The following is a 15269-nucleotide window of genomic DNA, read 5'->3' as shown; positions in this document are numbered from 1 at the left end:
GTGTCTGCAGGAGGACCAGGCTGTGCAAGGCGCAGCGAGGTGTGCAAGGTGCGGTGATGTCTGCAGCAGGAGCAGGGTGTGCAAGGCGCAGGGAGGTGTGCAAGGTGTGGTGGTGTCTGCAGCAGGAGCAGGGTGTGCAAGGCGCAGGGAGGTGTGCAAGGTGTGGTGATGTCTGCAGCAGGAGCAGGGTGTGCAAGGCGCAGGGAGGTGTGCAAGGTGCGGTGGTGTCTGCAGCAGGAGCAGGGTGTGCAAGGCGCAGGGAGGTGTGCAAGGTGTGGTGGTGTCTGCAGCAGGAGCAGGGTGTGCAAGGCGCAGGGAGGTGTGCAAGGTGTGGTGGTGTCTGCAGCAGGAGCAGGGTGTGCAAGGCGCAGGGAGGTGTGCAAGGTGCGGTGATGTCTGCAGGAGGAGCAGGGTGTGCAAGGCGCAGGGGGGTGTGCAAGGTGTGGTGGTGTCTGCAGCAGGAGCAGGGTGTGCAAGGCGCAGGGGGGTGTGCAAGGTGTGGTGGTGTCTGCAGCAGGAGCAGGGTGTGCAAGGCGCAGGGGGGTGTGCAAGGTGCGGTGATGTCTGCAGCAGGAGCAGGGTGTGCAAGGCGCAGGGAGGTGTGCAAGGTGCGGTGATGTCTGCAGCAGGAGCAGGGTGTGCAAGGCGCAGGGGGGTGTGCAGGGCGCACGGCCACGAGTGCAGGAAGAGCGGGAGCAGCAGGGTCTGCAGGGTGCCCTCCCCCCCATGCAGAAGCGGCAAGGAGCGCTGGGGGCACGGACACGCTTGCAGGAGCAGTGGGGTGAACCAGGAGTGCGGGAGGTGCGGGTGGGCCGGTGCAGGGGTGGGTGGGCCGCAGCGGGGTGCGAGGGTGCTGTGCTGAGCACCTCGCAGCTCTATGACCTCCCGCTGCCTCCAGGCCTGCCCACCTCTGCCCAGCTGCGCCGCAGCGGAGCTGAGGACCAGGCGCTGCTCCCACAGCCCCACTCATGTCCTTGCCTGGCACCGCATGGGGGGCACCGCGTGGGAGCAGGTCTGCGGGGAGGCTGGGGGCTCTTCTGGGGGTGTTCATGCAGCACGGCTGCTCCAGCAGCCCCTGCTCGCTTGCTCCCTTGGCACCAAGGGCTTGCAGCGTGCATGCAGCATGCACCATGCAGCACCATGCACCACCGTGCAGCACCATGCAGCGTGAATGCAACCCCCCATGCCCCACCACGCACCGTGAGGTTTGGGGTGCAGCGTCCCAGCTCTGGGGTGCTGGAGCACTCCGGGGGCAGCAGGCGAGTTACCCCCGGGGGGGTACCGTGGCAGACGAGCCACGGGCTGCTCCCTCCCCACGCCCCCGGGCGCTGCGATGTGGGGTGCGCGGCGTGGGCGCGCGTGCGGGGCTGCACAGGCCCAGCCAGCCCCGTGGGACCGGGCTCCGCAGCTATTGCCATCGCCCGCAGCACACGGGGCCACCGGTGACGTGGTGCCGAGTCCTGCAGAAAGCAGGTTGGTTTGTGTTGGCACAGGTTGATTTACTTCCTTAGGCCTGGGAAAAGGAGTGTTGTGATAAAATGCCCATCAGATGGTCGCGTCGGTCTGGCGAGGCTCCTGGCCTGGGCCCGAGGCGCGGAGGAGAGAAGCCATGAGGGGCGGCGTGATGGACGTGGATGATGGTGCAGGACAGGGACGGCCGGGCACGGGGATGGCTGGGCAAGGGGTCGGGTGGGCATAGGGACAACTGGGCATAGGGACAACTGGGCATGGGGACAGCTGGACAAGGAGACGGCTGGACACGGCTTGGCACAGGGACGGCTGAGTGTGGGGAGCTGGGCATGGGGCTGGCTGCACGCCGGCAGGGGTGGCTGGGCCCTGTTGGCAGGGCAGAGGAGAGGGCGGTGGTGGGACACGGGCTGCCTTGGTGGGACAGACGGGATGGGGGGACACACACCAGCCCCTCCGATCCCTGCTGTTGTGCTGAGGAGGAGGGACGCGCATCGTTCTCCCCCAACACATCCCCGTGGAGTGGGAAGGCCTCGAGCAGAAGTCCTTCGCCAGCTTGGGGACATCCTTGGGGACGTCCTTGGGGACATCCTTGGGGACAGCCTCCTCTCCTCGGACGGTGGTGCCGCAGCTCCCCGCCCGTGGCCAGCGGTGCTGGTGGGACACAGCGCAGGGACCCTGTGGATAAACCAGCCCCAGGTGAGTGCAGTGATTCTGGAAACGAGGGTGTTTCTGCCCCCGTGGTCGGAGAGCCCGGTGCAGCTGGTGCTGCCTCCTGCATCCATCCCGCCCTCCGGCCAGACCCCTCACGCTGCCGGACAGTGGCATGCACCAGGACAGGAGCTCTGCCGGTCCTCAGCGCGGTTGCCCCAGGGACCCGGCTGCGCCGTTGCCCTCAGCCGCATCCGCGGTGCAGCTCTGCCGGTGTTGCCCAAAGTGCTTCGGCTCGTGTATCGCCGAGGGTTTCACGTTTGCAGTTTTAACCTGCCTTCTCACGCCCAAGCTTCACCTGCACACCCCGAGGCTGCCGGGGCGGTGCTTCAGCCGGGGATCCCCAGTGCCCACATCCCCGTGGCATCACACGGTGCAGTCTGAACCATGGCTCTGCGTTCCCGGGAGAAAAGATCATTTTCAGTGTCTAAATCGCCCTCTTTCTTCTCTATTGCCTCTCCCTGTCGCCTTGTAGTGTCGTCTGCCGCCCTGGACTAAGGCCCCCTGTCCACCTGCTAGCTCCCGTGCTGCTGAGTCCATGTGAGAGTAGGCAAGGCAGGTAAGTGAATAATAGTCGTTTTAATATATTAAACTATTGCCCAGTGACAGGCGGGCAAAGTTTAGCAGCCAGTTAGCGTGCAGTGCCGGGACCTCCTCAAGCGCATTCCCGGGAGTCCCACCGGTGCTGTCAGACTGGGAGCAGCACCGCGGAGCTGGAGGCCGTGTCAGCGAAGGGTGCAGCCGTCCCGGGGAAGGCGGCCACGGTCGTCGAGGTGGCTGTGGCTCCCTGCGGGCGGGAGAAGGTGCCCGGGGGGACGCTGGGCCCATCCGGCCCCGCAAGGGCGGCTCGCAGGCAGCGCGGGGTGGAGAGACGACACGGAGCAGAGCACGGCTTTCTTATAAATTTATTACATAATAATAATAATAATAATAATATAATATAAGAAACATAGATCTCTGTGGGGTATGTGTATCACAACGTCAAGGGCGGGAGGCGAATGGCCACACCTCCATGACTCTGGAGAAGGAGAAATCTCCTCAGAAAATCCATACAAAATAAGGGTGAAGTCAAACTGACCCTGTAAAATTAAAAACAGAACAAAAACCCACAGGTGAGTTCATCCGGGTAAGAAACAAGAGTGTGGATGTTGGACACGTGTGCGTGTGGGGGTGTGCGTGTGTTCGCACACGCGTGTGCGAGGGTGTGGGCCTGTATATGCACATGCAGAGTCAGTGTGGAGGCGCACGTGCCCGGGGGCCGTGTGCGGCGTGTGAGCACATGTACACATGCATGCCGGTCACGAGGGGTCTGGGCACGTGTGCCTGGAAAAGTGATCAAGCTGCACTTCGTTGCTGTTCTGAAACGGTCGCAGCTGGAAAAGCTTCTAACCACCAGGAACAAAGTGCTTCGAGTTTTGCTTTCTTCTAAAGTCAGAATTATAGACAGAAGTTTATGAGGAACAGGAATTAATGAATTTAGTCTGGACAAAGAAAAATATCGACAACTTTTAAAAAAAAAGACTTCAAAGCAAAAAAAGTGTATCCTTTTTTTACAGAAGATAACCAAAGTCATTGAGAAGCCATGAGAATCACAGTAACCTCAGCACGCAGCAGATCCTGACGCGACCAGGATTTCCTGGCAGATGGGGTGTGGGTGTTCTCTAATGAACCGCACAGCAAGGTCTCGTGGTTGGGTTCCTCTCCCTGTATTACTCTGCCTTCTCCTGAATGGCTTTTCAAAATGAAATGTCTCACTTTGGAGATGTTTGGAACGGAGATGCCAATGCAATCAGAATAGATATAAAGTCAGAAAAGAGCTATCTACACATGGGAAAAAAAAAGTCCCCTTTGCTTCAGCTGAGAAAAAAAAAAAAAGTTAAGTAGCAGCAGCTGCATTAGCTGGAAAGTTACATTTCCGTCAAGGTGAGACTAGAAATGACCATGGGACAAGACCACTGTCGGCCTTCAAGACATTATGCGATCTGATTGCTCCGGTCACGCGACCGTCTTGGAACTGAACTTCTACGGGTGTGAACAAGGCAGGAGACTCTCCACAGCCAAGCGCGGGTGGGATCGCAAGACCTAAGCCCTAGGCGCGCGCTGCTGAAGCGCGGGATGCGGCTGCCCCAGACGCCGCTGCGAGCACGAAGCCGGGGCTCCGCGCGGGACACGGCCACCCGCCTCGCTCGCCAGCCGGAGCAGACGCGGCGGCAGATGCCTGAGCCACCCGTCTCCTCCGGCCGGCACGAGCGGCAGCGGTGCCCAAGCGGAGCACCTTCGCCCGGTGAGCGCCGGGCGCTGCCGGGACGGTGCTGTCTCCAACGCTCGTGAAGCTCTGCCCGGCGCGTGCATCCAGGAGGGATGCGGGCAGGGATGCAGCCCTGCCCCGGGGGGGGGGGGGGGGAGGTCTCCCGGATGATCCTGCCGCTGCTGCTCTGCGTTTGGGAGGGGAAGGGAAGGGAGCGAGGGTTCTGCCAGACCCGAGCAGCCACGGGGGGGGTGGCATGGCGGTGTGGTTGGAAGTCGCCTTCTTTCGTGTTATACCTGACCGGGACGAGCCGTGGTGTCCCTGGGGCTGACGGCCCGGATGCCGCAGCCGTGCTGAGGGATCACGCAGTGTTTGCCAACACAGGTACGGCTGCAGCTGCTTGTGGCGGTGGAAGCTGAGATGCACGGCGAGGGCAGCGCGGCCGCCGGGCTCTGCGGGCAGCAGAGGTGCATCCACCATTTCCAGCCCTCCCGAGGAGGAACAGTGCGCCGGGGCGGGGGGAAAGGGGGGAGGGGGGCGCTTCGGAAATGGCAAGAAGGCGTCCAGCTTTCCACGTCCCGGACTGAACTTTCTGCAGAAGAGTTAGGCTCTGCAGTCTTCGGGCCTCCTGAAGCAAGAGGCGGGTGCAGGCGGGGTCTCAGGGGATGCCCCAGAAACAGCTGCGGAAGGGGCAGAGACCCGGAGCTCACCTGGGGTGAGCTCAGAGAGCAGCCTGCACTCAGGATAACACACTAGTGTCACTTCAACCAACACAGCCACAGGGCCAGGAAGAGCCCTGCGAGGACGGGCCAGGGGAGTCACTCCGGAGAGCAGCACCGCCTTGTCCAGAGCCGCGTTCAGCAGAGCTGCGCCTCACCCCAAAACGGAGGCGAGGGGCAGCTCCGCGGGTCCCTGGGACAAGCCGAGCTGCTGCGGAGCATGAGGGGCTGTGGGGGCTGCTGGGGTCTACATCGTCTGCGGGTAAGATGGAGACTAAGCTAGGAGTGAAATGGAAATGCTGGGAAACTGGAAGAGATGAAATCCATGGTGGGGCTGAAGCGCTGGCTGGAAAGGGTGGGCGCTTTGCTGCGGGAGAGCGCAGAGCACGGGGTTGGGGACGGCAGCAGAGCAATGGGGCCGGGAGGCCCGGTGGCAGGACCTGCACCGGAGGGCGGGGCTGGGGGGGGGGCCCCAGGGCCCCGGGGAGGATTGCAGCGCGTGGTAGTGCCACGCCAGGGGAGCGGGGCAGCCGGGCAGCGTGGGGGGGCCGAGACGCCCCAGCAGCGGTGCAGAGCTGCGCATGCAGAAGCAAAGCAGGCTCCAGCTGACGGTGCCACGTCGGCCTGCAGCGTCCGGGGAGGCCAGGCACGGCGCTGGGAATGGCCCACGCGGGTGGTGCTAAAATGGAGAGCGGGAGTCAAGGGATGGAGCATGAAAGCCTGCACAGTGGGACACCCGGGAAAGCTCAGGTGCACAGCACAGCTCTACAAGTGCACGGGCCGGCAGCAGACAGAAATGCCAGACAGACCCAGCGAAGGATGTTACTGGCCTGCAAACAAACGGGCACAGGATTCCCATGGCACAATGCAGGCTGGAAATGAGCATTTCTACATCAGTGTGAGGCTCTAGAGCAACTTCCTAAAAGAAGCATTAGGAACAAACAGCCAAACTAACTTTTAAGAGACCTTAATGCTTACAAGGTTGATGAAAGAGACTGTACGATACAGATCCTGGGACATGACCTGATGGAGCAGCAAGGCCCTTCCAGGCCCAGTCTCCTTGGTGGACTGCAAGCTACATTGCAGGCATGGACTAAGCTGCAGCCAGATTGGTATATGGCATTGCAACAGAGAGGCTGCATGCGCACGGGCTTCAGCAGGACACGGCAGTGCTGCCTCACCAAGCATGGACGTGAAGAAGCAGCATCAGCCTGGAGAGAGACACGAGGAATTAGGACGTGATGCACAGGCAGCAAGCCTAGGTGCGTGGCAGGGTTGTGCATCCAGGGGCTACGAAGCACATGGGAGGCGAGAACAGGGGCAAGGCGAGGGGCCCGCACGGAGCAGGGGGGACTCTGGAGAGCGGATGAAGCAGCACGCATGGTGCCCAGGGACACGAGCGCAGCAGAGGCAGCGTTTGCGTGCACGCCCTTGCCGTGCAGGCAGGGCACTGCCAGGGGCACGGGAGGTGTCCGGCGCAGGACTGTCCCCTCCGCGGAGGGTCAGCATGCCGGCAAGCTTTTGCAGCCACAGATTACCAATTCATGCCAGTGCGGGCAGAGGAGCTGGCACCTGGGCGATGGAGGATGAGGTGAGCTGTGAGGAACCGAGTGCGGTGGAGCAGGGACCAGTCCGCGGTGTGTCTGTGAATGCTGCTGGCTTTGGGAGGCAGCACGTAGAAGCCATGGGGCAGATGTGTGGGGCTATGGCTGAGGTGTGAAGGGTGTCTGGGGACAGGGATCGGTGGGGCGAATGCGGATGGAGCTGGGGTACGAGGCGGAGGGCGAGGGGAATGACTGGTTATGGGTGCCAGGTCAGGCACGGGGCAGCGGCTAGCACATGGTCTGTGGTGTTTAGCTCCAGATGCAGAATCGTGCAATGACACAGCAACTGCGTTGGCACAAGTAGGAGGGGTGTGGAGGAGACTGCTGATGGGAAGGGATGGCCAACCTGGTGAATGAGGAGGTGGTTTTGGCAGATGCAATGGTTGCTATTACAATTAGGATGCCCCTTGGCTCACCAGGTTATTGGATGTGAGGCCTGGAGTACCCTAAGGTATCTACAGCAGGATTTTTGCTTGCAGAATAAGAAGGTACAGGTTGAACCCCCCTCTTACCGTCCCCATGCAACCGTCCCAGCTGAGAGCTCTGGGACGCAGCCTGGGGAGAGGAAGAAGTGCAGTGAATGCACAGAGTTCAGCGGTTTCCAGAGAGCTCTGGACAGAGCTATTTCGGGCACGGGGCGGGTTTGCCTCTCTGTGCCCAGCAAGAGAGCTCAGGGAAAAGGAGACAGCACCACAGCTTATCAGGCTCCGTCCCAAAGCGGGCCTGAGCCTGGCGCTCACACGCGGGAGAAGGGGCTGCAGCCCCAACCCTTGGCCTGTGCCTTTTCACCGGCTGAAGATTGTAAAGGTTCGGAGATGTGTGAGGGTCAGAAGGAACCTCCTTGTCCTTCCCTCTAGCACCAGAAGAGTTAATGCCTTCATGGGGGACTCAGCTTTTTGGGAACACCAGTCACCAAGCCATCCCCTCCTGAGCTGGCCGGGGCTGCGCCCCTGGCCACCCCTGAGCCTGGGCATGGTGATGCTTGGGGGACAGCGTGGCAAGGAGAGGAGCACACGAGGGCACCAAGGGGGTGAGGGGACCACGCGGGGGACGGGGAACCTGCCTCCTGCAGCCTCAGCCCCGCTGGGGCTGGCCTGGGGTGCTCTGACCTTTCAACCGTGTCGCATCGCCGCAAGCCCTGCGGTGTCCCGGGGACCCTGCAGCCGGCCCGCTGCGGCATCGCCTTCCCGGCCCCTGGCTGCCAGGGCTCCTCGGAAAGGCGGATCAGGAGAAGACCCCAGGCCAGGCCCAGGGTCTGGAGCAAGAGCTCGATGCCGCCCTCACTGCCTCCCTGCCCGCTGCACCGCCCGCTGCTCCGCCGGGCGCGCGCCCAGCAGAGCCTTCGCTAAGGATGACGATGATGATTAGTCCCCAGGACCGGAGGCAGGAGAGGGACCTGATGCCATGGGAGCCCCGCGCCTGCCAGAGGCGCAGGGTGTCTGCAGTGTAGTGGAAGCTCTCCAGCTCCATGCGTCTCTGCCTGGTGGGGATGGAAGACTTGGCGTGTCCCAAAAACCAAGTGCTATTTTGTGTTTCTAAATCTTTAAAATCCAGAGTGTTTGAAAGGAGCTGTTGGTTTTTAAAAAGACTTTAACATTCATTCAGTCAGTCACTAAAAACTCCCGTGAGTCACGAGCGTCCCAGGGAAGGGGTGCAGGCACCACCTCATCAGCATCTCAACAAGTCTAGAGATATATAGATTTAGTAAAATTATAACAAAATCAGGTGGCTATAGCTATAGATATAGATATATAGATATTTGCTCTCTCTTTTCAAATATATAGCTGATTAAAAAGATGCAAAATAAGGATGACTAGGACGGAGTGGGAATCCTGTAGTTCAGTATCATCTCTTGTAGATCATCAGCTGCTCTCTATATAAATGCACGGAGATTATATATTATCCATCAATGTGTCCCCCTTGGAAACAAGACCCCAAACCAAGAGGAAATAAAACACCTCCCCCCACCCCCCCCACCCCTTTGAACGTTGGCAAAGCATTTTCTGCTGGATTCCCCACCAGCCTCCCTCTGACATCCCCCAAACATGCGTCTATCCATGCGGTTTCGGTCCCTCTCTCGCCAGGGCAAGCCAAGGGCAGCGGGGCAGAGGAGCACACAGTCCCGCGGCTACTCTCGCGCAAGGCTCGCACAGGCTTCTTGCTTTCCTGGCAACGGGCTTGCTCCTCTCCGGGGCGGATCTGCCGGAGGAGCCTGGGGAGAGGGTCTGCCCGGGGGTGAGGGGCTACTGCAGGAGGCAGCAGGTCTGGCGTCACTACGGGGTCGTTCCCAGCCCCTTCCACGGAGGCCTCCGATCCGGAGCCCTTCCCCGTCCGAGCGCCCGGGGACCGCCGGGCTCGCCGGCAGCCACCCTGGTGCCCCGGGCTGGGCAGCCCCAGCGCCGGCCCTGCCCTGCCTCCTGCAGCAGCCCTGGCCGCCGGCCCTGCCTCCGCCACGCGCCTCCGCGGAGCTGCCGAGCCGCTGCGGGCTCCTCCCCGGGGCCGCCCGGACCTGCCCGGGATGCAGCGCGCTCCCTGCCTCGGCATGCAAACCGGCACCTCACCGCCTTCCCGAGACGCCCTCTTCGAGGGCCCGTGACGCGCGGTCAGGATGGGCCCACAGACAAGCCAAAGCAGAGCCCCTTTGCCACGAAAGCCTTCCCTGCACCGGGCTTGGCTCTCGTCTGCACCGGAGACACGGCCCCTTCCCCAGGCTGAGCACGGGCAAACCGGGTGTTACCATCCAGCACGGGTCCTGGAGCGGGGGGCACGGGCCCCCCAGGACGCGGCTCCTCGGCCCCTCCTGCCGCCAGCGACGCCCCTAGGGAAGAGCACATCAAGCGATATACAGGCCAGACTTTCTGGGAGAAACAGAAAAGAGGATGTATTTCATGCAACAGTCCTTTTCCCGAAGGCGTCGTCGGTCTGGTAGAGGCTGAGCGGGGTCTGCGTGTGCACGGCACACCGGGGCTCTGGGTCGAAGAGCAGGAGCGCCTCGGCTCCTCGCCCTTCAGTGCAGTGCTCGGAGTAGAAAGAGAATCAAACTGGGTTTTATTAGTCTAGTAGAAACGCCCCCCCCCCCCCAATGTGGTGGCTCTGGAAGAGGCCAGTGCTGCCTAGGACGGTCAGCTGTCTACCAGCTGCTTGAGTGCCCGCTCAATGTTCATACGGTGCCCGACCCGTGTTACCCCCAACTCCACAAAGTCCTCCTTGGTGAGGGCGGGCAGGTGCGTGCCCTCTATTTCATGGTCCTCAAACTTGTCTCGGTGCTCCACCAAGTTGATGCTTTCCAGCCAGTCCCCGACGTCGTACTTGTTCCACAGGTGGAGGGGCTTCTGCATGAAGGGCCGTGGCGGGTGGAGGGCGTGCAGGGCCGGCCCCGGAGAAGGGGAAGGGGACGGGGAGCGGCTCCGGGCGCTCACGCTCCTCACCACGAAGCGCACCTCCTTGGGCTCGTGCGGGATGGAGAGACTGGAAGATTTGAGGATGGTGGGAGGGGTCAAGCCGTAGGGCCGCACGGTGCTGAGGGGCTCTGTCCGATCCAGAGCGGGCTTCACGGGGCTGGGGGTACGGCGGGTTACGGGGTAGCGACTGCCAGGTCGAACTGTGTAGGTGGTTCCGGAGCTCCGCTGGGAAATGGTGCTGAGTTCTCCTAAACTACTGAAAAGTCTGCAGAAAGAACGATACAGCGAGAGAGAGAGAGAGAGAGAGAGAGACAGAGAGAGAGAGAGAAAGAGAGAGAGAGAGAGAGAGCAAAGGGCAGGGGTGAGGTGGAGGTCCCCAGACACGAGAACACACAGATACAATATACACGGGGGGTGGCCGCTGGAGGGCCAGGCCAGCCTGGGACAGGAGGGGTGGCTCGGTAGCAGTCGGGGGGACACTGCCTCGGAGAACTTTAGCCAAGACTTTCTTGCAAGGTCTGCTCCAGCGGAGGTAGAAAAGGGTTGAGCAAGGATCTCCAGAACCTCCGCATCCTGGCCAAACCTGCCCTAGGTGCAACAGCCCTGAAGCCCACTGAGACCTACCAGGGAGGAATCTGGTCTGAAGCCTTCTGCGCACACAGACTTGCTGCAGCTGAAGCCCCTGCACCTCACCCTGCCTTGCTCTTCAGGAAGGAGCTGCAGCAGAACTGCACTAAGCCGTAGGAGCCCCACTGCCCACCAGGGCCCACGCCAGCGGCCTCTTGCTAATGCCACTAACTGCACTTTGCAATCAGGTCCCACGACAGACACAACAAAACACAAAACTCCGGAGCACATCTGCCACCCGGGGCAGAGCCCTTTTCTGGGACAAGCGGGAACTTTCTGGCATCTCTCCGAGCAACGGTGTGTGGATGGGAGGACCATTATGCCACTCCAGGGTCTGACTGTCACCAGCACGGTGGTGAACTAGTTAGTGCAGGGTGCACAAGGGGTCAAGGCAACAGAAAGGTGTCTGGACTGGTTTTCATCTTGCATTAGGTGATGTCTACCTCCCTGGTAATTTTAAGTCTTGGTCTGCACGCTTGTGAGTGTGGGTTTGGTGAGGACACAGACAGGGAAGGTTGAGCAGTGGCCAGTCCTCCCCAGAGCAGTGAGTTTTACTTATCGAAGAGGACTGTCCTATATGCCTACGCACTGGTCAAAGTGTTCTCCACTGGAAGAGATCTGATGGGAGAAAAGCCACATTGCAAGAACCCTGTCCTTCTGCGATCACCTGCTTTTCTTTATTCCCTCTCTTGTCATAAACACATATTCTTGGTACTTGAAAAGAAATGGATCTAAAAACTGATAGGACAAATTCACGGAGGAGAAGTCTTTTGAGCATAGTGATCTAAAGGAGTCCTTCAGCCTGGGAAGTCTCGAGAAGGCGCACTGCTGGACTGGCCTCTCTGCTCACGCCCTGTTTTGAGTACTTTCTCCAAGAGCATCCACTGTCGATTGCTGCTGGGGGCAGGTTTCTGAGCTAGAGAGACTCTGGGTCTGCCCCACGTGGTGTGTCTCTGTTCTGGCGGTGAAAGCTAAGGTAGCACAGTGAACCACCCCACGGCTTTCGTTATTGCACTCTGGTAATTTCCGATGCCCTTGACTACTGCTCTGTGATTCGGCTGCACTTGGGTAACATGCACCCAACAGAACTTGTCCCGCCGTTACTGCGAGGTAAGGACACAAGCACAGAGCACTGCTGCAGAGCGGCTGGTGCATGGTGTGTGATCAACCTGGGACCCCTCAGGAGCCTCCTTGCACGTCACAGTCTCACAGCTCCCAGGAGAGCAGCAAAGATCAGGTCTGAATAGGGGCCCACGTCCCACAGCAGGTCGGGGCCTGGACGTCCCTATAGCACCAACACTGCAGATTCAGTCAAGTGTGAGTACTCTTGGAGGCAAGCAGGGCTCTAGTGGTTTGGGTCTGCATGCCCCTGTGCCAAGAATTACGGCATTATCAGTGCTGTTCTGGCTACTGCTCTGCTAAATAGTCTGTGTCCACTAATTTGGCTCAATATTGATTTGCTTCTTCTCTGAACTAACTGATGAAATGCCAGAGAACTGCAGCTCTTTAATGCTTCTAGGCTGGAGGCTGGTAAGAAAACATAGCGTGGCTTAACAAACTACCTCTTTAACCCAGCTACACCAGCGCCCAAAGGACAGAAGACAGTTCAAGTTCCTGCGAATCCAGTGAAGTCAGAGCTTGAAGTTCAGTGCTGGAAGGTGTCAACCTTGGGGCTTCCTTGCCAGCATGCACAGATGGCCGGTCATGGTGCTCCTTCCAGGTCCACAGTGAGCAGGGCTCTCCCACTCCTGATGTGGTTCTGAGGTAGGGTGTGAAAAGAGAGCACCTGCATGCGTGCGTGTGTGCGTGTGCGTGCGTGCGTGTGTGTGGTCCTCAGGGCTGTCTCTGCATGACACCTCCATGGAGAGCGCTGATACTCAGTATAGTACATGTGCTTCCCTACTACTCTGCTAGCACTGCCTTTGCATCTCAGGTCATTCCACCTGGAACTCATACTCTGAAAAAGCTGTGGATGGCAACAGGAATCCAAGGTTAACGTTAGCTGTATAAGCCTGCAGTCACTAATGCATGCATACCACACAAGATCCACACTCCTGGGAAGTTAATAAATACTAATGATTTCTTGGAGTGATGGCTCTGAGTAGATTAGCTTAAAAATACAGATGCAGAATGATTCTCCCTGAGAATAAGGGAGGAGGAATAATGGGCAAAGTGAAAACGCTGTGCAAGTATCTGCACTGAATGCCATCATGCCAATAGTTTCAAAAGATGCTGCAGAGACTGGGCATAAAGATGTCACTGGGACCAAAACACCTGCTGACTGCTAACATGTCTGAATATGAAGGTCTGTCCATGGTCTGTGGACTTCAACACATTTCCTCTTGTTCTTATTTTCTTGGTACCTTGGCACAAAAAGCAAAAGAGTTATAAAGAAGTGTGATGATGAATCAAATTTGGGAAGATCCATCAATATAAAGGAGGAAGAACTGAATGACCTTGAGGACTGCAGTAAAAGAAACAGAATGACAAGTGACAGTACAAAATACAAGGTCCTACTCACAGGGCTGGCAAAGAATCTCCGCTCTCAGCTAGTGCTCGTCTACTGGAAATGATGAAGGAAGAGAAAGTTCTGGGTCTACTGAAACACCCCAGGATGGCTGGGAGGCACCAACGTAGCATGGCCATGAGAAAGGCAAAAGAAACCCTGCACTATCTGAAGTGTGAATTTCTCACAAATATAAGGATACATTAATACCACCATAAAAGACACTGTTAAAAATCTCATTTGAAATTCTGAGTACGGTTCTGGTTATTCCTGTTCAAGAAAGATAAATTTGAACAGGAATGGATGCGGACTGTGGCAGCTGGTGTGCCAACGTCTTGTCTAAGCTGGCAAAGATGAGACGGAGAGAGAAATTATTGCCAGGGTCTGTGAAAGGAGAAGAGATACTTGAGCTAGAAGGTAACGAGGACTCCAGGTCACAAACACAGGCTCACTGGCTAGTAAAAGATGACATCGGGTTGTCGAATTGATAGCTTTGCTCGGGGGAAGCTGGTAGTCCACGAGACAGGCGTTTTTCACGAGACCGTAGAATCAGCACACCACTACGACACAGCGTGTGCAGCAGCCTGAGACAGAGCCACGTGGCTGGCTTTTAAGGCATGCAATTAGCAACACAAGGTTATTATTTGAAGATTCCTATTTTGTATGGTTTGGAAAACAAATCAAAGTCTGTGTCCAAGCATGAATTAATCCACGGCCCCTAGTATTAGAGGATGAATGAAGGCTGCTGCCTTCCCACTGACGATTTCAGAGGGCAGCAATGCACTACGTGTTCATGACTCCGGACATCTTCCGCACGGTTATACACCAGGCAGTCATTCAATTTCTGCTTGTACGGTGGGTGATGAAAGCTTCCAGGCAAGGCTCTGTGTGCTCTGTGAATAACATTTTATGTACCATGGAGTAACCAGGGGATTTAGGATGTGAACTCAGACAGTGGAGCCTTGCCCCTCTATTCCCGCAAGTGCTGCAATCTGTCCTGAGTACTTCTGAATTTAGTCTGTGAATAGAAAGGGTTCGTGAATGTGAGGCATCCCTCAGGAAGATCCGGAAAGCTCCATAAATGGGTCAATTGGGCCATTAGTGTCTGGTAGTGTTCTGGAGTTATTGCTGCCTCTTTTCTGAGAGGGTGCTAGGACCAGCATGAAGATGTGCCAGACAACAGCAACCTCAGCACCGCCGTCGCTACGCCTACACCAGGTTTTGACCTGCACGTTGACAAGTGATTAACCATTAGCTGCTGAGATGCTGGGGACACTGTGGTTGCCTGGTCTCACAGATTACATGGCCCCAAGCCCTGACCTGGGCACGTCTTTATCAGCTGCTGGGCCGTCCTCCCTCATCCACCAGCATCACGGAGGAGAGGCACAGAGGCAGCAGGGCCAAACACAGCGCAGTGCTGTGTGTGTGCATTCCCCATGGGAAGTGGGGGCTCCCTGATGGCTGTCCAGCAGCATGGGCCTTGCAGACAGCGAAGATGCAGGTCTCACATGGGACCCACACCACGTGGCAGGCTGCGGTGCCAGGCCCCCACTGCTTTCAGCGTGCGATTTCTCTTGTTACGTGGCCTGCAGGCTCTGAAAGGCTGGCTCTGCCTGCTCCCAGGGCAAGGGCTTGCTGGAAGAGCATGTGAGAAATCAGCTGGGTGCCCAAGCTTCCACGGCCGGCACATCCTTGAAACGCTGAGACGGCCGTGCCAAGACCGAACCTTCCGGGCACGGCTGGTCAGCAGATGCAGTCTGCAGCTCTGCTCCCTCTGCTCTCTGCCAAACACCGGCTTAGTCAGCGCAATGCTGTCTGCGATACGCTGCTGGCTCTCAGTGCTTCCAGCAGCCCTGCTCTGCCAACCACGCGTCCTGCTGCAGACAGTGCGCAAGGCTCTCTGATGGCCTGTCCAGCACTGATGGCTCACTTCAGTGCGGGTTATTAGCACAACTATTTGCTCGCAGGTCCTTCATCCTGGTCTGA

The 15269-nt window shown here is 58.4% G+C and overlaps 1 protein-coding gene across 2 annotated transcripts in view; it reads right to left on the bottom strand.

The window, feature by feature from the left end:
- Nucleotides 1–3066: 3066 nt before the first annotated feature.
- SHANK3 (SH3 and multiple ankyrin repeat domains 3) overlaps nucleotides 3067–15269 on the bottom strand; it is a 368629-nt gene continuing 356426 nt past the window's right edge. For both annotated transcript variants that reach the window (XM_064498806.1, XM_064498868.1), the window contains one exon: nucleotides 3067–10415. In XM_064498806.1, coding sequence (XP_064354876.1) covers nucleotides 9872–10415 — 544 coding nt within the window. In that variant the 3' untranslated portion in view covers nucleotides 3067–9871. The remainder of the gene's footprint in view (nucleotides 10416–15269) is intronic.

The sequence above is a fragment of the Dromaius novaehollandiae genome, chromosome 1 (assembly GCF_036370855.1).
Source record: "Dromaius novaehollandiae isolate bDroNov1 chromosome 1, bDroNov1.hap1, whole genome shotgun sequence".
NCBI classification, from domain to species: Eukaryota; Metazoa; Chordata; class Aves; order Casuariiformes; family Dromaiidae; genus Dromaius; species Dromaius novaehollandiae.
Note: the sequence above shows the minus strand (reverse complement) of the source record. Positions and strands in the feature narration are given on the sequence as shown.